This window comes from Ochotona princeps, chromosome 11 (assembly GCF_030435755.1).
Source record: "Ochotona princeps isolate mOchPri1 chromosome 11, mOchPri1.hap1, whole genome shotgun sequence".
In the NCBI taxonomy this organism is placed as follows: Eukaryota; Metazoa; Chordata; class Mammalia; order Lagomorpha; family Ochotonidae; genus Ochotona; species Ochotona princeps.
The window spans coordinates 4,867,313-4,893,364 of NC_080842.1; the positions used below are offsets into that span (position 1 = coordinate 4,867,313).

The 26,052-nt window shown below is 42.7% G+C and overlaps 1 protein-coding gene across 2 annotated transcripts in view; it reads right to left on the minus strand.

The window, feature by feature from the left end:
- NSD3 (nuclear receptor binding SET domain protein 3) overlaps positions 1-26,052 on the minus strand; it is a 93,748-nt gene that overhangs the window by 37,439 nt on the left and 30,257 nt on the right. The window contains exons 4-12 of one of the 2 annotated variants that reach the window (XM_058669780.1): positions 25,474-25,636; positions 18,569-18,723; positions 15,466-15,972; positions 13,792-13,918; positions 8,843-8,943; positions 6,451-6,496; positions 3,319-3,449; positions 2,791-2,919; positions 1,446-1,572 (exon numbers count right to left, since the gene is read on the minus strand). In XM_058669780.1, coding sequence (XP_058525763.1) covers positions 1,446-1,572; positions 2,791-2,919; positions 3,319-3,449; positions 6,451-6,496; positions 8,843-8,943; positions 13,792-13,918; positions 15,466-15,972; positions 18,569-18,723; positions 25,474-25,636 — 1,486 coding nt within the window. Of the gene's footprint in view, positions 1-1,445; positions 1,573-2,790; positions 2,920-3,318; positions 3,450-4,985; positions 5,519-6,450; positions 6,497-8,842; positions 8,944-13,791; positions 13,919-15,465; positions 15,973-18,568; positions 18,724-25,473; positions 25,637-26,052 lie in introns of those variants that run through there. The other variant, XM_004598513.4, reaches the window with a different exon arrangement.

Genomic DNA, 26,052 nt, shown 5'->3' on the forward strand with positions numbered 1-26,052 from the left:
GTTTTAACATTGATACACAGGGGCTCAGCAGCTAAATCCTCACCTTACATGCCCAGGATCCCATATGAGTACCAGTTTGTGTCCCATCTGCTCCATTTCCCATCCAGATCTCTGCCTGTGCCCTGGGAAAGCAGAGGAGGACCCTGCACCTGCGAGGGAGTCCCAGAAGAAGCTCCTGGCTCCTGATCAACTCAGCTCTGGCCATTACAGTCACTTGGGGAATGAACCAGCAGACAGAAAAATCTTTCTTTCTCTCTGTAAATCAGCCTTTGCAATAAAATAAATAAATCTTTATAACAATAATAAGTAAATAAATCTTATTTTAAAAAAAGTCAACCCAAAATCCATGGTCCTTTTCATCAATAATTTAAATTAGGGGCTGCATACTTTGGTACTAAAAGGGATCAGGCAGGTTATTAAGTGATTACAGTGTCAATGCTTTAGAGAGTCAACACAGAGAATGTAGGGAACCAGGAGTATGCCTCTTCCAAGCTCCAAAATGAAGATATATTATGAAAGCCAAATAAACAAAAAGCATCCTGACAAAAAAAACCCAAAAAACAAAAACCAAAAAAACCAGCGAGCTGTAGCAGCAACCGTGGACACCTGGAGAACAAACTGCCAGATGGAAGATTTTTCTCTCTCTACTTCCCAAACTAAAATAAGCAGTTTTTAAAAGGTATGAACTCGAAAGAAAGAAAGAAAGAAAGAAAGAAAGAAAGAAAGAAAGAACGAAATAAAGAAATAAAGAAAGAAAGAAAGAAAGAAAGAAAGAAAGAAAGAAAGAAAGAAAGAAAGAAAGAAAGAGAGAAAGAGAGAAAGAAACGAGTGGTCGGTCCTTGGGAGCTCATGCCAATCAATTTTCACTTTCTATATTGTTACAGATTAAAGAAGTATTTCCTGATTGTCTTGATTTTAACCAGAATCACATCTCCATGTAGAATACTAACCTAGTTTAAAAATTTCTGCAGGGATTATGTTGCTAGGTGGTAGCGTACATAGGGCAGGAGATGAGATAAATGAATTTACACATTTAAACAAAACTTTCAGTAGTTCTCTCTTTCCACTAAAATAAAATGACTGTGGTTATAGCCTTGGTTGACACTTGTCCTGGATTATTAAAGTAACAAGACTTTATATAAATTTATTGGTTTCCAAAACATTTCAAATCCCTCTGACAAACACATTAACAAATAAACAACCTTCATAACTTGTTAGATAAAACACAAATTCTTCTTGATAGTCTGATACATGTCATGGGAAAGGCACCCATAGGAGGAACTCCGGGTTCTGTCTGGATCTACGGAAGCCTAGCCAAGACCATGCATCATACGTGCCATAATGTGCGTGGCAAGCACAAGGAAAGCTGGATAGAAACGATGAGATAACTACATGTCCTGGAGGTGCTGCCCTGCCTGCACACCTGTCCCCATGAGCCAGCTTACCGGTCTGACATTCCACACAGATGAACTTCCCATCCGGCAGTGAGGTCAGCCCCAGGCACTCTAGGTGGAAGTGTTTGCAGCACTCTCCCTCACAAGCAATCAGAGAGTCGCCAGAGCTTTCACAGATCTGAAACAAGGCAAAAAGCAGTGGTTTTCAAGTGGCAGAAGGTACCAGTCACCTGAAGTTTGACTTGGTAGGCATGGGGGTGGCCCAAGAGTCTGCATTCTGCTGTTTTGTTCTTTAACAAAATCTATTTATTTGTATTGGAAAGTCAAATACACAGAGAGGAACATCTTCTGTCCGTTGATTCACTCCCCCATGCAGCTGCAAAGGCCAGAGCTGCGTCGATACAAAGCCAGGACTCAGGAGCCTCTTCCGGGTCTCCCACGTGGGTGCAGGGTTGCAAGGCTTTGGGTCGTCCTTAATTGCCTTTCCAGGCCACAAGCAGAGAGCTGGATGGGAAGTGGGGCAGCTGGGATTAGAACTGCACCCGTATGGGATCCCGGCAAGTGCAAGGCAATAACATTAGCCACTAGGTTATTGTGCGGGGCCTGAGTCTGCGTTCTTACCAAGCATCCTGACCAGGCAGATAGTGCCAGCGCTGGACGCTCTGCCTGAGAACTGTTGAAATGCCTACCCATTTCCACACTCAATCTGCTTCCAAACCCAAGGCCTCATACTTGATCTTTTCTAATTCCTTCTTCAGAATCTGCATATTTTAACTACTCTTCCCATGGCAAAGCAGTATTTTTTTTTTAAGATTTATTAATTTTCATTGGAAAGTCGGCTTGACAGAGAGAAGGAGATACAAAAAGAAAAGATCTTTCGTCCGCTGGTTAACTCCCCAAATGGGCCATAAAGCCAGAGCTGAGCTGCTCTGAGGCTAAGAACCCAGAGCTTCTTTGAGGTCTCCCACATGCGTGCAGGATTTCCAAGGCCTTGCACCGTCCTTGACTGCTTTCCTAGGCCTAGAGCAGGGAACTGGATGGCAACTGGAGCAGTTGGGATATGAACCATCACCCATATGGGATCCTGGCACATGCAAGGTGAGGACTTAAGCCACTAGGCTACCATGCCCGGCCCGAAGTATTTTTTAAAAAGGGTGGAAATACATTTAAAAAGTTCATACAAAGTAAAACTTCAGGTGTTTCTGTAGTTAGTCATCTGCTAGTTTCCTCAAATCTGTAAAAGCATATCACCTTGAGGGCACATGCACTTGAACATCACACGCTGCTACTCAGACAGGGAAGAGCCACAAAGAGATTTTACATTTTGAGGTCAAGTCTACCATGGGCAGAACAGGACAGCAAGTGTTTTGAGCCATGGGCTCCGCTGCCTGCCTACCTGACACACAGTGTCCTTCTTACTCGTGCCAACGCCTCTTCTGGACAAGCTGGAGTCCACGGACTGCACATCAGAAACCTCAGCGTCAGCAGTGGCTGAAGGGCTGTCTACTTGCTTCCCAAAGCCCACCTACATGGAAGACACAGCACAATCTTGAGAAAAACACAACCAGCATTCCCTTAGAGTCACAAGCAATGAAAACCCTAGACAGACTTACTTAAACAGATGCTGACACAAACACTTTCTGTTCCTTCTTTCTAAGAATCTATGGATACTGCTATGTATACTGCTTAGGGGAAAACTGTCATTGAAATAAAGAAACAAACGAACCATGTTTCAGCTATTTAAGAGATTAACAAAATTAAGATGCTCACACGTTAGCAAATAAACTTGACTTTTCTTTTCTGTGGGTATTTCAGAAATCGCTCTTCCCAAAATAATCCATCATCTACAAGCATGATGTTACTTTGGCTTGGCGAAGTCAATAAATGAAAGAAATGCAGTCCCCAGACCCACAGACATACTTACCTGCAGATCACACAGTCCTCTAGAATCGGAGTCAGATGTGTCTCTGTATGCTGAGCTAGTCATTTCTACATCAGTTGAGGCGCGACTCCTTTTCTTTAGAGGTTTACAGGAATCTGAAATCTCGCTGGCACCTTAATACAACACACTGAAATTAATCCCATAATAGTGCTTAAATTTTTTTTTTTTTCCTGGTGGGAGAATATTTTCTTTCCTCAAACTCATCTTTGGTGTGGGAAGAAAAAGCACAGCTCTCTTTGTAACACTGACGTCATGGGTCAGAACTTCATAAGCTTCTGCCCTCCTGGCAGCCAGTGATTGAATTTACAACCGCTCTATTAAGACATTTAATTCAGTTCTCCTGCGCTAAAGCTATTTTCAGTCAACAGAGCCCAAGTTCAAACCGAAAAATAAATTCTACCAAAACTGTAGAAATAGAGGATTGATTTGGAGCAATTCAAAGAACCATTCAATTTGGAGGGGGAAGACATAAAACCCAACACATTGTGTAGCTTACAAATATGGTTGCAGAGACATCTCCATCTTGTTTTTATTAGGGATGTGACAAATCTTTGATTTGTATTCGATTCGTACACGGATAGTGCCATTTTCCCCCAAAATTTGCAATTCAGTCGATTATTGCCCCCCCAGATAAAATTTGGATGTTCATTAATTGTTCATCTGAGATTTCCTTGGTGAAGTGGCATTTATTGTGACCAATAACAAGTGCTGTGGCACATCTACATGTGTCATGCCATGTGCGAGGCACACTGGAGGGTTGGAAATGGGCAATCGGTGTTCAAGTGCGGTCAAGTCACGAAGAGCCGGATGATGGGCCTCTGTGTGGATTGGTGAGGGAAGGAATAAACATGAAAAAAACAACAAAAAAAGGCAAAGAATAGTGTGGAATTTTTTTTTAAAACTGTGTGTAATACAAATTCAGCCAAAACAATAGTGCAAAAAGTTACAAAGCAACAATCTCTCGGGCTAATGCAGTTATAGGCTCTACAGAAACAGCCACGATGAAATGTGCAGATCAGGCACGGTGAACACCAAGGAACCAAGGAGACGGTTAATATTTCAACCCACAGTTTGTGTTTTGGATTTTTTTTTTCCCCCCAAATTTCCATACAACAGACAGACATCTAGATCAGCCCAGCAAGCTATGGTGGAGGTATGCAGTCCAGAAGAGCCCGGCGGGGAGAGAAGAGTCTCCCAAGGCCGGGAAGATCCGCAAGAGGCTGAGCGAGCGTGGCACTCTGGGCCCTGCCGTGTTCTGTGCTGGAGGGTGCGGGCCTCGGCGGGCTGCTCAGAGCACTGGAACCTCATCATCACATCCCATTCACTACGTTTTCCACTGCATGTTTCCTGATAGCTAGAAATGAGGGTGTCTGCCCGTGTGAACGCTGATTTTAAAAAACACAAGTGCACAAATCTATCTCCTTCATTGCTGGTGTATGGACCCAGAACACCACCACAGAATGCTTCCTTGGCCTAAGAGATCACTGGATTAACAAGGAGTTCTAACAGAGGAACAGGAGTGCTGCACTGAGAGGCTTTCGAAGGGAAACACAGGTACCGCCATTTCCGATGAGTTCTGAAAATGCTAGAAAAATGACAGGCAGCCACAGGCAGCTGCCATGCTGTTCTCCATGATAACGGCACTAATATTTAAAAAAAATAAGAGCTTTTAATGATTGTAATGTATACAGTTTGGGCTGTTTGGCAAAACCCTGTAGATGTGCATTTAATGATGCTTTTATTTAAAAACAACAACAACAACAACAAAAAACCCACAAAAACAAAAAACAAAAACAGTCCATGTTGGAATTGATCAGTGTAAGTTAAATGGTGGTTTTTTTTTTTTTTTTTTTTTTTTAGGCTGGACCCATGATTTAAGTTGTACCCATCCAGCTCAGACGAAAAAAAAAAAAAAATCATTTGAATGGTAAAGCAATTGTTCAGAATCTTGAAGAAGAAACCAGGCAGGAAACTGCCAATAACCACGATTGGCAAAATCAAAATTGAAAACAAAGGAACTGTTTATCGAGCCGCCGACAAAGAAATCTTGCATGGAGACTACAAGTCTGGAGTTTCTGGGATGGAATTGTACAGGAATCTCAGTCCACAGTTTCCTCAATCGCTGCGGAGACGGAGCTGTCACTGAATCTGACAGAGCCCTGCACTCCCCGGTCCGCCGACCCTGTGGAATGGTGGAAACACAACGCAATCAGGCCTCCTGATCTCGCAGCCAGCGCGATGTCTTTTCTTGGAGCTCCGCCAAGCAGTGTTCCCTCCGAGAGGCTGTTCAGTGCTGCTGAGGATCTCCACGGAGACCATCGCTGCAGACTTCTCCCCGAGAATGCAGAGAGGCTGGTGCTTTTATTTTTATTTATTTATTTATTTTTAAAATAATGCAATTTGCCCAGAGTAAACTACAGCTCGTTAGATACAGTTTGATCTCACTAAGAACGCACGAATCATGCTATGGAGTTTGTACTGTAGTCAAATTGCACACAGAAAATACAGATATAAGTTTAAGGTTTCTTAAACTTTGTGCATATCTCAAATTTATTTTGCAAAAGGTCATCTAATAGTGGCCATAAATATGCTATGAATCATTTTAATTTACAAAAAAAGATTTTACAGCACTGTCAAAATAAATGTGGCAAGAATTTTTTTTTTTTTTTTCCAATCAGGTTGTCTTGTCTGATTTGTCATAGTCCATGTTTGACAAACATGAATAGCTACTATTCGGTATTCAGTCGAATACCAAAAAAAGTGGATTCGTCACATCCCTAGTTTAGAAGCCAGTGAAACCCCAGAGTTTTATGGAGAAAAGATAAAAACAGTATCAAGTCTACACGGTGTTCTCCAGTTTACAAAAACAAATAAAGACTTTGGATGTGAAGATACAGAAGATCAACTTGAAAAGCCACACACACACACACACACACACACACACAACACACACACACATACTGAGCACGTATTGGAAAATACTGCAATTTCACACCGAAGAGCAACAACAATGATTTGCAGAGACAGACAAAAATATGTGAGGTACAAATAAGTAAGTCTTAAAAATTGGTTTTAATCAAGGAAATGCAAAGCGACAATTTAATATTAACTCACCTTTCTGTAATCCAGTCTTCACCGTAGCCTGAGGAACTGTTTCAACCTGTATGGACAGAAGAAGACAGCATTAGTCAGGAATTCTCACACTATTAGTTCCTGGAGGGAAAGACAACACTTGCTCTGATCTAAGCAATGATGAGTGATTCATATATCCAGGTAGAGCTGACTTCTACGGGCAGGAATGGTGCTGGTCCTGACGGCCTGTGCTGAACACCAAGTGACACCACACAGCCACACACTCTCCAGCAAGGACTCCACCGTTCCCTTGGTATGTGACAAGGACAAAAACACTGTTGTCGGGCTGGGTGGCAGGAGAGCGGTTGTTTCTGCAAGCAGCCCTGTCACTGCTGTCCATCCCTCCTGCCCCAATGACATTAGGATGAACGGTTACTTACTATGATATTTGGGTTAATGTGACTCACACCACTGTAAGCTCCCTCCATGCCTGCACTCATGACTAAGGTGCTGGGAATCAGGACCCTCTCTGTAGACAGTGCTACAGGGCTCCAAACAGCTGGAAGCTCAATGCTTCAGCTGCTAGCACAAACTTAAGAAAGTAAGCTTCTGATATTGCAAAAGCACTTTCTTGTTTTATAAACAGTGTCTCGATCCTACATCAGGAGAGTGAGATCAAAAGTTATTCTGCCAATGTATCTGCAAAACACATAGTAATTTGTAGACTGAATCACTGGAATTAGAGAAAGGATGCTACTTAGAGGACTTTCCGTTTGAGCTATTAATTGAATTTCATGTTCAAGATATAATGAAATATGCATGTTGAAATATATTTTGTAACTATTTAAGGATTATTCTATGCTCTTTAAAAATTTTAAGTAAAAAAACAGAACAGAGGCTTTTATAAGAAACAATTAGTAATACAAATACAAAATGCTCAAAACCACTGCTAACATTTTCTACGACTAACGATAACAAAGTGGCTTTAACTGGTCCCAATCTTTTTGGCACTCATTCTACTTACTAATTTTATTTTATTATTTTTTTAAAGATTTATTCATTTTATTACAGCCAGATATACACAGAGGAGGAGAGACAGAGAGGAAGATCTTCCGGCCAATGATTCACTCCCCAAGTGAGCCACAACGGGCCGATGCACGCCGATCCGAAGCCGGGAACCTGGAACCTCTTCCGGGTCTCCCACGCGGGTGCAGGGTCCCAAAGCATTGGGCCGTCCTCAACTGCTTTCCCAGGCCACAAGCAGGGAACTGGATGGGAAGTGGAGCTGCCGGGATTAGAACCGGCGCCCATATGGGATCCCGGTGCATTCAAGGCAAGGACTTTAGCTGCTAGGCCACGCCACCGGGCCCTCTACTTACTAATTTTAAACTGGTCACAGACTGAATTTGGGAACTGGGTGGCAATTCATTTTCATAATGGATACTATCGATTGGCAAGGACTTAGGGAGTTTCGGGGGAATGTGATGTCCTAAGTATGAGAGTGAATACGATAAATGAATGGCAACTTCGTGTCTTATTTAAATTTCAGCTAGATATTGTGGATAAATGGTTTTATATGCCTGGTGATATAACAGAACACCCACAAAGTTAGTTATTATGTTTGAAAGTTTAAAATCATGAGGCCAAAAATTTGAATAGAAAAGTTTACACTGTTATATTAAATGTTTTTTAAAATATAAAACTTGTTGGAATTAATTCTATCCAAACTTTATTTAGCAAGTGTCTGGGCCATAAAAATGGATATTCTTTCCCTTTCTCTTTTAAAAAAGTACTAAAAGTTAGAAGAACAGTTTCTGAAAATTTCTTGGAAAAAATAATTTAACATATTCCTACCATGATTACACTGCTTTAATGCACTCAAGTCAGAAGTATCCTATTCTCTCTTTACATGAATGTTTATCTGACCCTGGGCATCATGGAATGCCGCTCCACTGGAAAAATAACATTCCAAAAAATCTGTGATATCACCAGCAAAACCAAATCACCTCTGATCACCTGCTTTTTAATATAAGAATATAAGTTAAGTTGATTTGATTTGCTTAAAAAAATAAAAACATACACACCAGTAGCTTACACCAAACGCCAAAATTTCCAAAAAAAAGGGAACTTAATGATGGTTCCAGATAAAAACTGTCAAACAAGGCATCGTTCCACTCACAACAGAAATCTCAAGACAAACGTGGGGTCTGTCTCTTAAGAGTCTCGTGCCACTGGCTCTTTCCCTGACAACGCTTGCAGCAGAGTTGCACGGATGCACGGGTGAGCGCGGGGCGATGGAAGCCACCGAGACAGAAGCAGTAGATGACTCAGAAAGGAAACCCCACATGGGAAAATGGTTCTCTCTCTTAGGACACCAACGTAGGCCACCATGTTCACAAGTACAGTGTTCTAACTCTACATGTAGGAAGCCAACCTGCTCCTTTTTGATCTTCTTCTTTGGCACAGCCTCGGTGGATTTCTCTGATTCAGAACGCGTCCGAATTGATCTTCTCTGCTGCTTCTTTTCTACTGAGCCTAAGACATGATTTAAACAGATAAACAAAAACTCTTTTAAGGATGGCTTGACACTCATGTAATTAAGGTTTGACTTAATTCCCTTCCTTTCTATCTGCTGACTTTGGAATTTTAATTATGTATCATCAAAAAGCTGTGAAATACCTGGCAGCATATACATTACTTAATAGATTAAACTGTACAGGTGAATGAACTGAGACTGGGATTCACAAAACATCCTCAATTCTACCCAAAGAAGAGGGATTTGATTTTTACAAGTCAGTCTAAAACAGCAGAGGCAGAACCTAGCTTTCAAGACAAATAAAGGGCTAAAGAAACTCTGAAGACACAGGTAAAACTGGTTTACTTGAGGCCAGCATCATGGTGTAGCTGGTAAACCCTGAGACGTTAGCGAGCCCACAAGGACACTGACTCGTGTCCTGGCTGCTCCACTTGCCATCCAGCCCCTTACTAATGGCCTAGGAAAAGCAAGGAAGGATAGCCAAGGGGTTGTCTCCCTGCCACCCATGTGGGAGATTCAGACAAAGCTCCTGGCTTCAGTCTGTTTCAGCCCTGGCCATGCAACCACTTGGGTAATAAAATCAGTGGATATAAAATCACTCTCTTGGTGTCTTCTTCTCTTTCAAGTAAATGAATAAATCTTTTAAAAAAGGGATTTACTAGAGCCTGCGCTGCGGTACATTGGGTAAAGCCACTGCCTGTCACATGGGCATCCCATAAGGGTGCTGGTTTCAGTTCTGGCAGCTCCACTTCTGATTCAGGATCCTGCTGATGCACCTCAGCAAGCAGTGCTTGGGCACCTGCACCCATGTGGGAGAACCAGATGAAGCTCCTGGCTTTGCAATGGCCCAGCTCCCATCACTGCGGTCATCTGGGTAGAGATCCAGTAGAGGGAGGGTTGGCTGAGTGCGCTCTCTCACGCGCTCTCGGCCTATAACTCTTTCAAATGAATGAATAAATAAGTCTTTGAAAAATTTACTAACCAAATAACACTAGGAATTACTGACTCAAAATTCAATCATTACCAGACAGTTTCCATTTAAGAAATGAATCATCCTATATATAAAATGTTTAGTAGTGCTTGGTGCACTTAGGTAAGTTTTACTGTTCTTTGTCATCAAAATAGAAAAAGCTGGAATGGCACAAAATGTGACCACAACCTAATTGCTGATTCGATTATCAAGGGATTTGATTATATTTCAAAATAACTATGGAAAACTAGTTAAAGCAAATTAATCAATTTGTTTCATATTAAGTGGCAAAAAAAAAATGTGAGATGTTTAGACAATACAATCCTACAAAAGTAAACTCAGAAGTACCCCTCTTTTGGAAAGCCTGAAGGCCACAGCTTGAAAAGACAGTAACTGAGGAGTGATTTCACTTGTGGCTCTGAGGAGCAGCGACACTCTCACTACAGCTGCGGAACGGCCAGCCACCTCCCAGCCACTTTCTAAACAGTAACTGACTTTAGCTTGCTGCTAGAGAGGGATACTAAAACCACCTGTAGAATCAGACAAAAGCTACTTCAGTGAAATTTTCCATATGACATTTGCAACTTCCTGATTTCATTACTCCTGGCAATACATGAATGGTTTCCTTCACCCAAGTTCAAAATCAAAACAAAGAATTCCACAGCTTGATTTGTGAGAGTGAGCAGTTTAGTTAGTCCAGTTCCCTGCTAATATCCCAGGAAGGTGTTTCAAGAGCCAACATCAACCTGGCAGACCCAGACAAAGCTCCTGGCTCCTGACATCCACCTGGCTCAACTCTAGTCCTTGTGACCATCTGGGGATGTGAACCAGCAGACAGAAGACTCATTCTCTCTCTCTTCCCTCCTCCCACCTCTATAACTCTACCTTTCCAATAAGTAAATAAATCTTAAGAAAAAAAAAGAGAGAGAAATTCATCTATCTATTTATTTATTTGAAAGGCAATTAGGGAGAGAGAGAGAGAGAGACAGAGAGAATCTTCCATTTGCTGGTTCATTCCCTAGATGGCTACTAAGGCAAGACCAAGCTGAAGACCAGGAACTCCACCCAGGTCTCCGACATGGGTACAGGGGTCCAAACACACGCACCATCTTCTGCTGCTTTCCCAGGCGCATTAGTGGGCAGCTGAGATGTAAGTGCAGCAGCTGAGACTAGAATCTGTGCTCTGATATGGATGCTGGAGTCCCAAGCAGTGGCCTAGCAGCTGCACTATAATACTAACCCTATGAATAGTGACTTTTTATTCATCTCATTATATATACATCAGAATTCTACTTAAAAGCTCCTTAAAAATATTTAACCCTTCATGCCACTTAATTCCATGCTTGCCTGAGGTACTAGTAAGTCAACATTAGGACTTCAAGACTGACCTTCCACAAAATTACACATCTAGGTCCCTGTGATACTATGCTTAAGTAATTAATAACAATCAGATGCTTAATGTCTACCCCTGGTTTGTCCCACAGAGCTCCTAAAAACCCTTTCTGAGTGGGAGGGATGCTAGGTGCTGTTCTTATTTCAGTACTTGGTCTTTGACTCTAGTTTATGACACAGTACTTACTCCCAGTACCCATTTCCTGTAGGAGGAGTGTCTTTTGCGCTGGAGTGCTCCTAGATGGGGGATGACCACCAAAAAGACCAAGCTACGGGGCAAAATTTTCAGCCCCACCTCTCATCCTACAAGAAGGAGACAGGGCTGGAGACTTGAGTTAATAATCCATCGTGTCTACTAGCGAGGCCTCCATAAAAACACTCAATTGAGGGACTGGTGGTGTATTCTGCACGCCTGCATCCCAGTTAAGCACTGGTTCTAGTGCCAGCTGCCCCACTTCCAATCCAGTTCCCTGCTAATGAGTCTGGGAAGCAGCAGAAGGCGGCACAAACGCTTAGGCCTTGCCAATCATGTGGGAGATCCGGATGGAGTTCTTGCCTCCTGGCTTCAGCAAGGTCCAGCCTTTTGCAGCCGTTTGGGGAATGAAACCACAGGTGGAAGATCTACCCCCCCACCTCTAATTAATTAATTAATTAAAAAGGAAGCCACCCTTGTACTGAGGATTTGGATGACTTGAGGGTGCTGCTAACTCAGAAGTGGTTGCAGAGCAGCACCCCCATAGACAGAGTGGAAGCTGTGTGACCCTTCCCTACACCTCGCATTTCCATATCTTCTATCTGGCTGCCCACCTTTAAAAGAGAAACACAATATTACATAGACTATACTTTATAACATAATATCCTTTATAATAAACAGGGAAACAAGTATAGGGCTTTACTGAGTTACGGGGGCCTCTATCACAGAGGAGTAAATTCAAGGAGGGGGTCCTTGAGGGAGCCCCCCACCTCCTTTAGAGCTGCTGAGTTGGAAGTTCAGAACACCCAGGCTTGCCACTGGCATCTGAAGTAAGCTCAGTCTTGTGGGACTAACTCCCACAAGGTGTGAGAATGGAACTGCAGTCCAAAACACCTAATGAACTGGGCAGTGCAGGAGAAATCCGCCTGGCTGGGTCACAGCAAGGAGAGCAGGACAGTCATTTCCTTTTTCTTTTCTACTACACACTTAGCATATGCAGAAAAAAAATATTTTTTTTAAGAACAACAACAACAACAAAAATAATCTGCTTTCTTGGAAATTGAGGTTCCACCTGGCTAAGCTAGTTTAATACCTACCTCTTTTCTGGATGGCTGTATGAAACGGTCCTACAGAAATAAAAACTGATGTAATGCTGTTAAATAAACCAAATACATTCAGTTCAAACTGAATCCTTAGTGAATCAATGTCCTACAAAAACTTCTTCAATCAGTTCCAAGGCACAGCTTTACTAAACAGAGGCATTTCTCTTTTAAACCTGAGTCATACTGTGAAACGTAGTTCTCAGTGCCTGTTAACCAGAGGACAGGTTACATTGAGATGGTTGGGTCCTGGGCTCCCCAGCTACTCACACCTGGCGACCTGGGAATGAAGAACACTGCTACCTCCCAACTTGTTTTCAGTAGCTGGAAAAGGAAGGGAACAGTAAGGCTGTCCTATGAGCTGAAGTCCTTCATGCGGAGACAGTGCCAGGGACACCACACTGCCCAGCAGGTGTCTCCACCTGCTTCAGATCCAGCTTTCCGCCCCTGTGCACCCGGGGGGCAGCAGCTGACAATGACTGGGTCTCTGACACCATGTCAGAGACCTGGCTTCACCCTGACCCAGCTCTGGTTGTCAGCTACAAGGCCAATCTCTCCCCCTGACTCCCTCTTCTCAAATAAAAGAGAAATACATAAAAATGTTCTTTTTCTTCTTTTTAAAGTCCAATTACCAAATACAATAAATGTTACGTGACTATGAATTGAGCTCCCTATCAAACCATTCCTTCCTATTAGAACAATTGCTTTCATAACAAGATTATTAAAAGGATATTACGTTATAATTTGCCTTTTTTTACTTTTTAAAAAAAGATTTATTTCATTTTATTTCAAAGTTAGATATACAGAGAGGAGGAGAGACAGAGAGGAAGATCTTCCGGCCGATGATTCACTCCCCAAGTGACTGCAACAGCAGCTACTGAGTCAATCCGAAGCCAGGAGCCTTTTCCGGGTCTCCCACGCTGGTGCAGGGTCCCAAGGCTTTGGGCCGTCCTCGACTGCTTTCCCAGGCCACAAGCAGGGAGCTGGATGGGAAGTGGAGCTGCCGGGATTAGAACCGGCGTCCACATGGGATCCTGGCACCTTCAAGGTGAGGACTTTAACCATTACTCTATCACACCGGGCCCAAATTTACTTTCGCTAACTAAAAGTTTCTTAGAACCATGAGTCCCATGTTAACAGAACAGAACTGCGGCCCTCTGGAATGGCTTGTGCACTCGGCATTCACACTCACCTGCAGCACCAGCTGTTGCCTCAGGAGATGATACACTCTGCACTGGCTTTTCACTCTTCTGGTTTGGTGTAGAAATTAGAAGCTTCTCCTGCCCTCGGACACTTATTTCCGTTTTGTTACCAATTCCCTTTAAAATAAAGCAAAAAAAAAAAAAAAACAAAAAAAAACCAAAAAAAACAAAAAAACAGTGCTTACTGGGTTACAAAATTCTGTTTCATTGCATTTCACGTGGTTTCTTGTTACAGCAGACTTACCTGGTCCCTTTTCAGAATCATCAGGTTTATTTTCCAATACACAATAGGTCATGTAGGGAAAAACTATTCAAATCCAAGTGATAAGCCTCACTAAAAATAAACATGGATCACTTATTTCCTACCAAACACAAAGTGTTCTCTGCTCTGAACAGCCTCTTCATTTACATGCAGCATTTTCATGTGGTAAAGCATGACATTGCACAGCATGTCTTAGGAATATCCTTGGATATAGGAATGTCATTCATGGTCACCAAAATGTGACCCAACGGGCAATTTAGAACAGACAAAAGGCAGGTACAGTTCATTTGGGTCTCACTTTAAGAATTTTTAATACAAAGGAGTGTGAAGTGAAGCAAGGATTTATACATATGTATGTGTTTTTGAAGTCTTTGTTTTTTAAAAAAAAATCAGTTCTATTTCAAATTTTCTTTAAATAGCATTCTTTTGAGAGGGAAATGTATGAGAAAGTTTGATTCCTTCATCTAGCAGCAGATAAAACTATCTCCAAGAATAAAGCCAATCTGTATGCAGAAGAGATGCCATCCATTTACACGTGGAGCTGATGCTTGTTGTCCAGCTTGAACCTCTGAGCAGAAACAGGCTGACAGAGAACCCTTGATGCTTCTCTCTAGAAAACTCCATCAGCTCCTGGGGCATACCTACGATCAATTATCTATGTTAGCGTGCATATGACTTCAATGGGGGAAAAAGGAGGTGCAGAATTCTTTAACTCTTTAAGTCTGAAATCTTTAAGTAGATGTGGAATGCACCCCTCAAGGTTGTGGCATGGATTGAGACCCAGGGTGTTAAGGCCTACGGAGTAAATGCTTTCAGTATTAGGAAAGAGGGTGAACATCTTGAGACAAAATATAAGTGTTCCAATCAGAGCAGAGGTCCAGGTACCTGGATTCAGTGTGTAAAGGCAATGTCACTCCTGTTACCCAACTACTGGGTTTCTCTAAATGGCAGGCAGATATCCTAACAAAATTGCCAACACAGCCAAACAAGTCAGCAAGTACAAGGATCACACTGGCTTTTATAAGGATGGCTAACTTCGATAACCAACAAAGTTGATTTTAATAAGAAGCACACTTTGCAGCTAAGAGAAACTAACTCTACAAACTAGAAACAAAGCGCCCAGTTTTTTTCCATTGACTTTCAGAAGCTAAGCTCAATTTTGGCTGCCAACTCAAGATTAATCTATTACAGATGGGAATATTACAAAAGAGGGGAAAAAAAGAAAAACATAGCCTTTTTTGCCTGTGTGTTTTCTTCCCCCACAGAATAAACTGTATGTTTCGTAAGTAATGGATACAAAGGATGTTTAAATTCTGTTCTCATTCTATTGTTTTTTGAGATGCCCAGGTTCACTACTTTCAAAACACTGTCCCACAGAAAACCCCATGGAAAAAGCAGATACCTTTGTTGAATAAACAAACTGATCGATAAATTTCCCATCTCCTGTGGCATTCTGAAGAGCAAACACTGGTTCAATTTTCACAACTGGAGACATGTTGCACTTTTGCAAATCCAGACTCCCCTTGTGCATGGTGATGGAAGCTGGTAAGGACTTCCTGGCTGCTGCTGTCTTCCAGGCTATCTTTACTGGGGGTGGCTCCTCCTCCTCCACACTCGCATGCCTCCGCTGGCTTTGTCTCCGGTTCTCAGTACTTGACTGTGAGGAGGCCACCTCCCCTGCACTGGGCTGTTCTGGCTGAGTGTTCGGGACAGATCTTGGCTTGCGGGGTTTTTTAACTTCGGCTTTGGAGGCAGCATTCTTTTTTGCTTGGTCTTCTGGCTGTTTATCAATGTAGATGAAAGTGTACTGTTCTATTCTTTCTTCTCGAGTCATTTTCAAGGCTTTCTCTGCATGGGCAATGCCAATGTCCCACTGAGCACGTTCTCTCTGAGGTCGAGGTTTCCGAATCTGTGAAACAGATACAGGAATGGGCACTCATTACGCATGTGACACGCTTTAATCTAATACGTACAATAAAATCAGTATGCATTTCCCATGTGATTCTATCACCTTTTCACAGGTGGAATGTTGTACCTCCATAACTTTGATAAATTAGCATTACTCTATTCCATGATATATAAGTCCACTGGCTCTTCTCTATCTCTCCTTTGATGATCACTCTGCTGAAGAGTCCCCAAAGAAGGAGTCAACCTTCTCACATCACAGTCACCAAAAGATAGTGAAAATGAGGGGTACAAAAACTAATAGAACGGGGCCCGGCGGCGTGGCCTAGCAGCTCAAGTCCTCGCCTTGAAAGCCCCGGGATCCCATATGGGCGCCGGTTCTAATCCCGGCAGCTCCGCTTCCCATCCAGCTCCCTGCTTGTGGCCTGGGAAAGCAGTCGAGGACGGCCCAATGCATTGGGACCCTGCACCCGTGTGGGAGACCCGGAAGAGGTTCCTGGTTCCCGGCTTCGGATCGGCGCGCACCGGCCCGTTGCGGCTCACTTGGGGAGTGAATCATTGGCCGGAAGATCTTCCCATCTCTCCTCCTCTCTGTATATCTTTGTAATAAAAATAAATCTTTAAAAAAAAAAAACAAACCAAAAAACAAAAACTAATAAAACACTAACATTAACATAACACCTCAAGGGGCCAGCATGGTGACAAGGCAGGCTAATTCTCCACTGTGGTACTGGTACCCCAAATGAGCACCAATTTGAGTCCTGGCTGCTCTGCTTTCGATCCGGCTCCCTGCTAACGGTCTGGGAAAGCAGCTGAGGATGGCTCAAGTCTTGGGGCCCTATTCCCACGTGGGAGACTCGGAAGAAGCTCCTGACTCCTGGTTTTGGACTGGCTCAACTCTACCACTGTGGTCATTTGGGAAGTAACCCAGACAATGTGAAATCTCTTTTTCTGTCCTTTTCTCTTTGTAAAATCTGACTGTCAAATAAGTAGAAATAATTCTTACCAAAAAAAAAAAAAAAAGACACCTTAAGGGCAGGTACTTGGTACAGCAGTAAAGACACCACATGATCACTACGTCCCAATGACAGGCCCAGAGTACAGGGTCTGGCTACATTTCTGACTCTAGTTTTCTGCCTGCTGAGGAGCAACCCAGAAGGCACAGGTAATGACTCAAGTAGATGTGGTCCTTTGCCACCATGTGGGTAACCTGGACTGAGCTCCCAGAGCCTGGCTTCAGTCTGTCCCAAACAGCTGTTGCCTGCATTTGGGGGGTGAACCAATGGATGGGAGAAAGCTATATGCCTCTTTCTGTGTATCTCTGCCTTTTAGACAAATAAAAAGGACACACCCCAGAGCTGCCATTTTTCCCCCATACCTAGGCGCAGGAGTGAATCAGGGTGCTACAGAGACCATAACAAAGCTATTTCAGCCAGAGGACCAGCAGCTGAACTGTACTGCCCGTTAGTACCATAAGGCAAAGGGATAGGATAAAGTGAAAGCACAACCTTGAGCAACAAATGAAAGCTGACCAAACAAAAGAGAACAGGCATATGGAGAGAAAAAATAAATCTGAATCACAGTTTCCATATGTCTCTGTGTCCAAGGTTAATCACAGGATTTGATATTGGCACAAGATGTAAGAAATTACTCTGAAAATCAGTATGTGAGGTGACCAAGGAAGCTGGATACAAGTATATGAGATCATTGAAGCGATTAACACACAGATGGCTTGATCAAAGCAACTAGAAATTAGCTAATGGAACTACGAGACGGAACAGTGTACATCCAGGTATCAACCTGAGGATTCTAAGTCTGATAAAGGAAATGCAAATCCTAGGATAAGACTTGGCTTTCTATGACCATTTCTTTATTTAAACGGCACAGCTACAGAGAGAGAGAGAGACAGAGATCTTCCATCTGTTGGTTCTCTCCCCAAGTGGCTAAAATGGCTAAAGCTGGCCAGGAAAAACCAGGACCCAAGACCGTCTTCTGGGTCTCCCATGGGTGCAGGGGTCCAAGAATGTGGGTCATCACGTGCTGCTTTCCCAGGCACGTTAGCAGGGTGCTGGATCAGAAATGGAGTAGCCGGGACTCAAACTGGCCCCATAGGGCATGCTGGTGTGGCAGACATCATCCTAATTCACTGAACAACAGCACTGGCCCCAAGACTTGGCTTTTATTTATTATTTAAATTCTTTTGTGCCTTTTTTTTTTTTAAGTTTATTTTTATTGCAAAGTCAGATATACAGATAGAGGAGGAGAGACAGAGAGGAAGATCTTCTGTCTGAAGATTCACTCCCTAAATAGCAACAACAGCTGGAGCTGAGCCGATCCAGAGCCAGGAGCCGGGAGCTTCTCCGGGGTCTCCCACGCGGGTACAGGGTCCCAAGGCTTTGGGTCGTCCTCGAATGCTTTTCCAGGCCACAAGCAGGGAGCTGGATGGGAAGTGGAGCTGCCGAGATTAGAACCGGCGCCCATATGGGATCCCAGCGTGTGCAAGGCGAGAACTCCAGCCACTAAGCTAGAATACTCGTGTCACAGTAGAAATCACCAAATACTTTTAGAAAACCAGATTAGTAACACTACTTGTTGGTTACCTTTTGTTTCTCAGAGTGATTGCTGGCTTGTTTAGTTGCCTCGGCCAGTAGCTCTTCGTACTGTTTATGACCTTTATACTCTCGGACTCGCTTTTCATGAACCCAGGCCCGCTCTGGCTGATTGCTGAAAAACTGGACATGATATTCCCGGGCACCTGTAAGTAAAAAAAAAATTTTTGTAAACATTTCAGAACATAAGCATGCACACAGACTGCCAAAAGATACCCTACACGGGTTCCAGTATTAATTCTCATTCAAATCTTTACATTCTGGACTGTCAAAAAGACATACAATTCTTACTAATGACAAAACTAACAGCTATTGTAAAAATCATTCCCAAATGACTAAAATTAGCACAGGGAGTTTTAAGAGACAGAAAAGCAGAAATTCTGCCAATTATCTTATTTACTAGCCTGATTGAACAATTTATTTTTACTTGCCTCAAGTAGTTTCACAAACATAAAACAGGTTTTCTTGGATTTCTGTAAACCAAGTGCTTGCAAGCTGCTTTTCTAGCTGTGTAACTGTGTGGTGCACAGGTCGGCGGATGGAGCGGCGAGGCCCCAAGCACCGTTCAGGCCCAATTATCGTCATAATAACGTCAGGTTTTTATTTGTCTTTTTCACTAAGTTAACATCTGTCCACAAGAAATGCCTGAGAAAGACTGCTGGCCATCTCAGCGTGAACAAACACACCTCCAGGCTTGAGCCGGCACCAGTGTTGCTGCGTTCCTTACATCCTTGCACTGGCAGGTGGAAGCAGCAGCTAGCTTTACTTAGCATCCTGATGGAGCAGCAGAAACTCATAATTTCACTAAATCTCTAGCCTTGGATATCTATCTCTTTACTACTGTGCGATGAAATGGCAGAATGAACAAAATGCTTTTGCATACTTAAATTGGGACAGCTGTGTGACTGGGCAGCAAAGTATTTTTCAGACCACTTTTTCATGCAGCACCATTTTCACTAGAAAGTATAACTGCAAGAATGGTGGAAATTCAAAATGAAGAATCTGGCAGATAGTTCCACAAGCAAACTTTTAATTTTATTACCTCAGGGAAAGCAACACTCTGTGGTTGACAATACCAAACTGGATCTCTTAAACAAAATCAAAATTCTGAAGAACATATCTTTGCTTCTGTGAGTCTGCCAGCTTCCCAGCAAACATTTTCTGACCAACAAGTGGTGACATTAATACGATTTTTAAAAGTATCTTTGTTTATGAAGAGCTACACTATAGTAATAATATAGGGGAACTGAGTGGTGGGGAGGAGAATTGGGGTGAGGTAAGGGAAACCCCAAGGCCTATGGAACTGTATCATTAAATGATAATTTTTTAACTGGCTGGTTAGTTCAGTTGGTTAGAGCATGGTGCTAATAAAATGATAAATTTTTTTTAAAAAAAGTACCTTTGAAAAAACATGTCAACACTTGGGAAATTTGTCTGACTCAGTAAACAGTTTTTAACTGGCCAATGCATCTTGCTACAAACCATAAAAGTGAAAGACTTAAAGCATAAGAGAGAACTGATGGATTTTAACATAATAAAGCACAAAAGGTCATTGATAGGATTTCAGACTCCACACTGTAACTAACCTAACTCTTGTTGAGCTCTGTAGAAACACCAAAGAAATACATCCACAGTGATCTGAAATGACTATTACAATACTCTTCCCTTTTCCAACTACAGGTCTGTGTGAGGCAGGATCATCTTCACAACCACAGCAACAAATCGTAACAGAGACAGAATGCAGAAGCACGTATTAGAATCCAGCATCTTCATTTAAGCTAGACATTTAAAGATTTTCCAAAAAAATGTAAATTAATACCATTCTCATGAATATCTTTCAAGGACTTATTCATTTGAAAGGCAGAATGACAGAGACAGAGAGACCTTCCATCTGCTTGTTCATTTTCGAAGCATCCACAAAGCTGGGGCTTACTGGACCAGATCAAATCCAGGAGCCAGGAGCCAGGAGCTCTATCTGGTCTCCTACCCAAGGCAGGAAGCCAAGCACGTGAGCCACCATCTGCTGTCTCCCATCTAGAGCCAGAGTAGAACTGCTGTAGCGTGGACTCAAACCAGCACTCCGATAGCAAACCACAGTGTCCCAAGTGGTAGCTTACTTTACTGGGCCACAATGCCCACTCTCAATCATTAATTTTTTGATAAAAGTTTTCCATCAAGATGTAGTGTGTGACAATATATCACAGTTTGTTGCTTTAAAATAAATCAGTTAATAGTTTTAAACTTCCTTCAGCTCTAATGTCTAAACTAAAACAAATAGTAACAGGTATAACCAATATAAACAAAAGCCTCTTTGGAGTCCTCAGCTTTTACAAGTAAACCATCTGAGAATGAGAATGGCTGTTGCTCTAAAGGTCAGAATCTGAGGAACAAGTCGGCCTGCAGCCAAGTCGACGCAAGAGGTGGATCGCTCAGAAGCTATGGTAGCACTGGACACTGTCAGGACAGTTAGACAGCATCAAAAGTAATTAACCTGCTTCTGTATTTCATAGCAGTATTAGTCCATTGTATGACAGGAACGAAAACTGAACTAACGACAGCAATGCTTCAAGATGCATTTATCTGAAAGGCAGTTACAGAGGAGCGGGGAATGGAAACAGTAAGGCCTTCAATTCACTGGCTGACTCCCCAAATGGCAGTAATGACCAGGGCTGGGCCAGGCTGAAGCCAGGAGCCCAGAGTTTCCCCTTGGCTCCCACATAGGTGGCAAGGCCCCAAGTACTTGGGCCTTCTCCTGGTGCCTTCTGAGATTCATTGCTAAGGAGAAGGACGGGAAGTGGAACAGCCAGGACGCAAACTGGCACTCATGAAATACCAGCATCGTAGCTGGCATGTTCATGCCGGGCCCCTCCAAAGCTGGTCCTTTAGTAAAGACAGCTTGAAAAGCGCTGTTCTGTAGACAAATCAACAGAAAAACGCAGGAACTGGTTCTCAGAGGATTTGATTCAGGTAAAGAGAGACAACAAGTGGATGTTGATGAAAAAACATGAACTATGGGCTTAGGCTGACACTTAGCCATATTACATTTTTTATGTCAGATGTGACAAACCTTATTTTCTCTGACATTAATGGGAGATTATGTGAGAAATATCTCTGAAGCCAAATTAATATGTCATAAGAAAAAACAGCCTATAAAAAGAGAAATATACACAATTTATTTCCACATCAGGGGGCACAGACAGACAGTATAAATCTAATTATAATTAAAGATTGATCAAAGGCGGGCGGGATGGCTCATTTGGCTAGTCCTCAGTGCACAAGTGCTAGGATCCCTTACGGTTAACAGTTTGTGTCCGGCAGCTCCACTTTCCATCCAGCTCCCTGCTTGTGGCCTGGGAAAGCAGCCGAGAATGGCCCGAGGCCTTGAGACCCTGCACCTGCGTGGGAAACTCCAAAGAAGCTCCTGGTTTGTGGCTTCAGAGCAGCTCATTGTCGTCATTTGGGGCAGTGGACCAGGGGATGGAAGATCTTTCTGTCTCTCCTTCTCTCTATAAATCTGACTTTCCAATAAAAAATAAATCAATCTTTAAAAAATGCAAACATATATACTAGGTTTTAAAGTAAAAAAAAAGACCTTAGTTTTAAATCTAAGAAAACTCTCATCTAAGGACAAATTATAAATGAACTCAACGCCTGAAATGCTTTAATTCACTCTCATTTTAATTAGCACAGTACACTGGGTCATGACTAAGCTGGTGCTGGTGGGCAGGGGATCTTTAATCAATAATGTTGTGCTGTTTGTGTGTGAGAGGGGAACACACAGTTTGACCTTGGGGATCATGTGATTTTGAAGTGAACACCTTCAATAGCACTGATCTTTTTACTTGCAATTTTTTTTTCTATAACAAAACAGGCAGCACATTCTCTGGGTAATACTGCAGTGAGCTCACAGCAGGTACTTTGAAAAATCATGTACAAAGGGTGCTACATTTGCAATTTAAATCGGCCTAAAGCTGCATTCTTAGTTTTGTTTTTTTTGTTTGTTTGTTTTGGGCATTCTTAGTTTTTTAATAGTGTGCCAGTTTAGCGACTGTAATCAGGCACAAGTCCTACTGAAATGAAAAATCATGTGTCTTCCAAATATTTGAAAACATGTGTGCAAAATAAAAATGTGAATAAATCCATATTAAATGGCAAACTTTTATATGGAAATGATTTCTCCAAGAACATGTAAAAGTCAATAAAATCAATGTAATTTTCAAACAAAAAATCATAGGGTTAAAAATAACAACAGGTATTACAGGCAGTATTTAAAATCTCCCAGTAAAAATACTGACTTAATTACCCATTAATTATAACATGTACAGAGAAAAAGAGTTACTTCCTAGCTTCATCTATTTCTAATTCTGCCCTTCAAGTAAAATAAAACTTGGGGTAGGGGGAGTGAAAGGCAGATCTAGCGGGACAGCCTAGTGGCTACATCCTGCTCTTGCACAGCCTGGAATCCCATATAGGCACCAGTTCTTTTTTTTTTTTTTTTTTTTTTTAAGATTTTATTATTATTGGAAAGCCGGATATACAGAGAGGAGGAGAGACAGAGAGGAAGATCTTCCGTCCGATGTTTCACTCCCCAAGTGAGCCACAACAGGCCGGTGCTGCGCCGATCCGAAGCCAGGAGCCAGGAACCTCTTCCGGGTCTCCCATATGGGTGCAGGGTCCCAAAGCTTTGGGCCGTCCTCGACTGCTTTCCCAGGCCACAAGCAGGGAGCTGGATGGGAAGTGGAGCTGCCGGGATTAGAACCGGCACCCATATGGGATCCCGGGGCTTTCAAGGCGAGGACTTTAGCCGCTAGGCCACGCCGCCGGGCCCAAGGCACCAGTTCTAATCCCGGCTGCTCCACTTCCCATCCAGCTCCCTGCTTGTGGCCTGGGAAAGCAGTCAAGGACAATCCAAAGCCCTGCGACCCTGCACCTATGTGGGAGACTGGAAGGAGCTCCAGGCTCCTGGCTTCGGATCGGCTCAGCTCCATCTGTTGTGGCCGCTTGGGGAGTGAACCAGCGGGTGGAAGATCTTCCTCTCTGTCTCTCCTCTTCTCTGTGTATCACAATACCTGACCAACAACAATGTGGAAGCAGGATCGCCAAGACTCTTACAAAGGAGAGAGACAAATGATCCAACTGCTACTAAGTATACTCCTAATGTTAAAATGTTGGGAATCTAATCCACATCATTTTTTATCACTGCCCTTCCCCTCCCAAAAAAGCAGAGTAAAGTTAGGATATATCTATTTTTATCTTTTATCAACATTCCTAGGGAAGATTCTAGGTCACACAGGTAGACTCAAGATACACTTTATATCATATCACACTTAGGTATGCCCCAGTAAAAACCTCACAAATTGAAAAATGAATCAGAGGAGCCTGCACTGTGGCATTGTAGGTTAAGCTTCAGCCTGTGATGCCAACATCCACAGTTCGAGTCCCCCTGCTCCATTTCTGATGCAGCTCCCAGTGAATGTGCCTGGGAAAACAGTGAAAGATGGCCCAAGTTCTAAGATCTCTGTTCCTATCTCTGGGAAACTTGGAAGAAATTCCAGGCTCCAAGTTTCAGATTGGCCAACTCCATCCTTTTCAGCCACTTGGGGAGTGAATGAGCAGATGGAAGATTTTTTTCTTTTTCTCTCTCTCTCTCCCTCCACGTCCCACTCCTCGTGTCTCCCTCTCTTTCTGTAAATCTGCCTTTGAAATAAAAGTAAACCTTAAAAAATGGATCAGAGGGAAAATGCATCGTATACAAGTATCAGGATGGAAAGTTTTTGGGTTAGAAAAAACAAATTATTGCTTCTCCAGGGCGGCTGCGCAGGTAGCGGCTACAGGAAGCAGGACTTTGGACACCTGTTCCCCACAGGGATTAAAGCCAGTGGTTTCCACAGAAGCGTTGTCTGTTGTATTCGTTACTCCAACTAAACTGACCTCCAGTTCTCCCACATACGATTATGCTGGGAAGAACAAAGTTCCAGAGCTGCAGAAGTTTCTCCAGAAATCAGCTGGTGTGCCTATCCATCTTACGCGAGGCCTGCCTGACCAAATGCTGTACGGACTAGCATGCGCTGGCTTTGGGAGGGCCCATCTATACCCTCATCACCTCTACAGGGCTTCATAGCCCAAAAACAAATGAGTCAGGCTGCCTGGGACTGGTTTGCTTTTTTGGCATTAAATCCTTTGAATTTAGCAACAACAACAACAACAACAAATTATTTCCGAAAGAAGTCAACAATGAAATCCGAATGCTCAATGGCTTAGCCCACATACCTACCCACTGCATGCAGGACATGTTATTGTTTATTCATACACTTTCTTTAGGGAAAATACAACAGGTCAGATGAAGGTCGTTGAAAAAAAATGAGTACAGGGGCTGGCATTGCAGGGCGAGCTCAGCTGCTGTTGGGATGGTACCTCCCACACTGTTCCTGATCCAGCTTCCTCCTAAGGACCCCTGAGAGGCAGCCAATGAGGGTTCTAATGCTTGGGGCCCTGCCACCCATGTGGGCAACCCCAATGACGTTCCAGGCTCCTGGCTGCAGCCAGCTGTAGCCAAGGCTGCGGCAGGCATCTGGGGAGTGAACTAGTGGATGGAAGCTCTCTATTACTGTTTCAAATAAGCAAACAAATATACATATATATACATACTTTAAAAAATGTGAAGAAAATTATAAACAAATACAGGTGCCATAAAGGAAAACAAAAAAACTATTTTGTCAGTTAAGATAATCACAGTTGTTTCAGCAGGTATTAAAAACTGATAAACACACACTTGTATATTTGTGTCAGATTATATGTTATCTACACATTTTTATATCCATATACAACATTTGATATTCCTTTTTCCTCTTTATTGTCACTCTGGTTTTACTTAACATCTCTACACCTTTTCTTACCTCTTGTGTTAATTTTGGTATGAACCTCGAGCTGGGGATCACTTGAAACCATACAAGGCCACCAAGGATAGGTTCCCACCTTGGACCAAACAAGATCACCAACCTGGAACTTAACACCAGTTGACACTTCTGGTGCTGCCACAGAAGATGGTATCGGCTGAGCCTATAGGAAAAGGCCACAAAACTTCATCAGAAGCAAAATCGTGAAACAGAAACTAGGTACTATGTACAAAGTACACTGAAATGCTCACGATGTAACATTTATCTTTAGGTATATTTTTCTCTGATACCTGCTCTCTGAAACTACAAGTGAGAAGAAGAGAAGACAAGAAAGTATTATTAATAAGCCCCATCACTAAGAGTGGAATTAGTGTTGATGGGGCCAACTAATTAGCACCGTATCTTGAGAATTCACATGACCAATTTTTTAAAAAGGAAAGTAAATCACTGAAAATATCTACCTCTTATACCCAGCTCCAGGGTTTATTTCAGTATAACTTCTGAAATAAGGAAGCACACAACTGTGAAATACCACAACGTGCTGCATTTAATCACTCTGCTTTTGCCTTCTGATCCCAT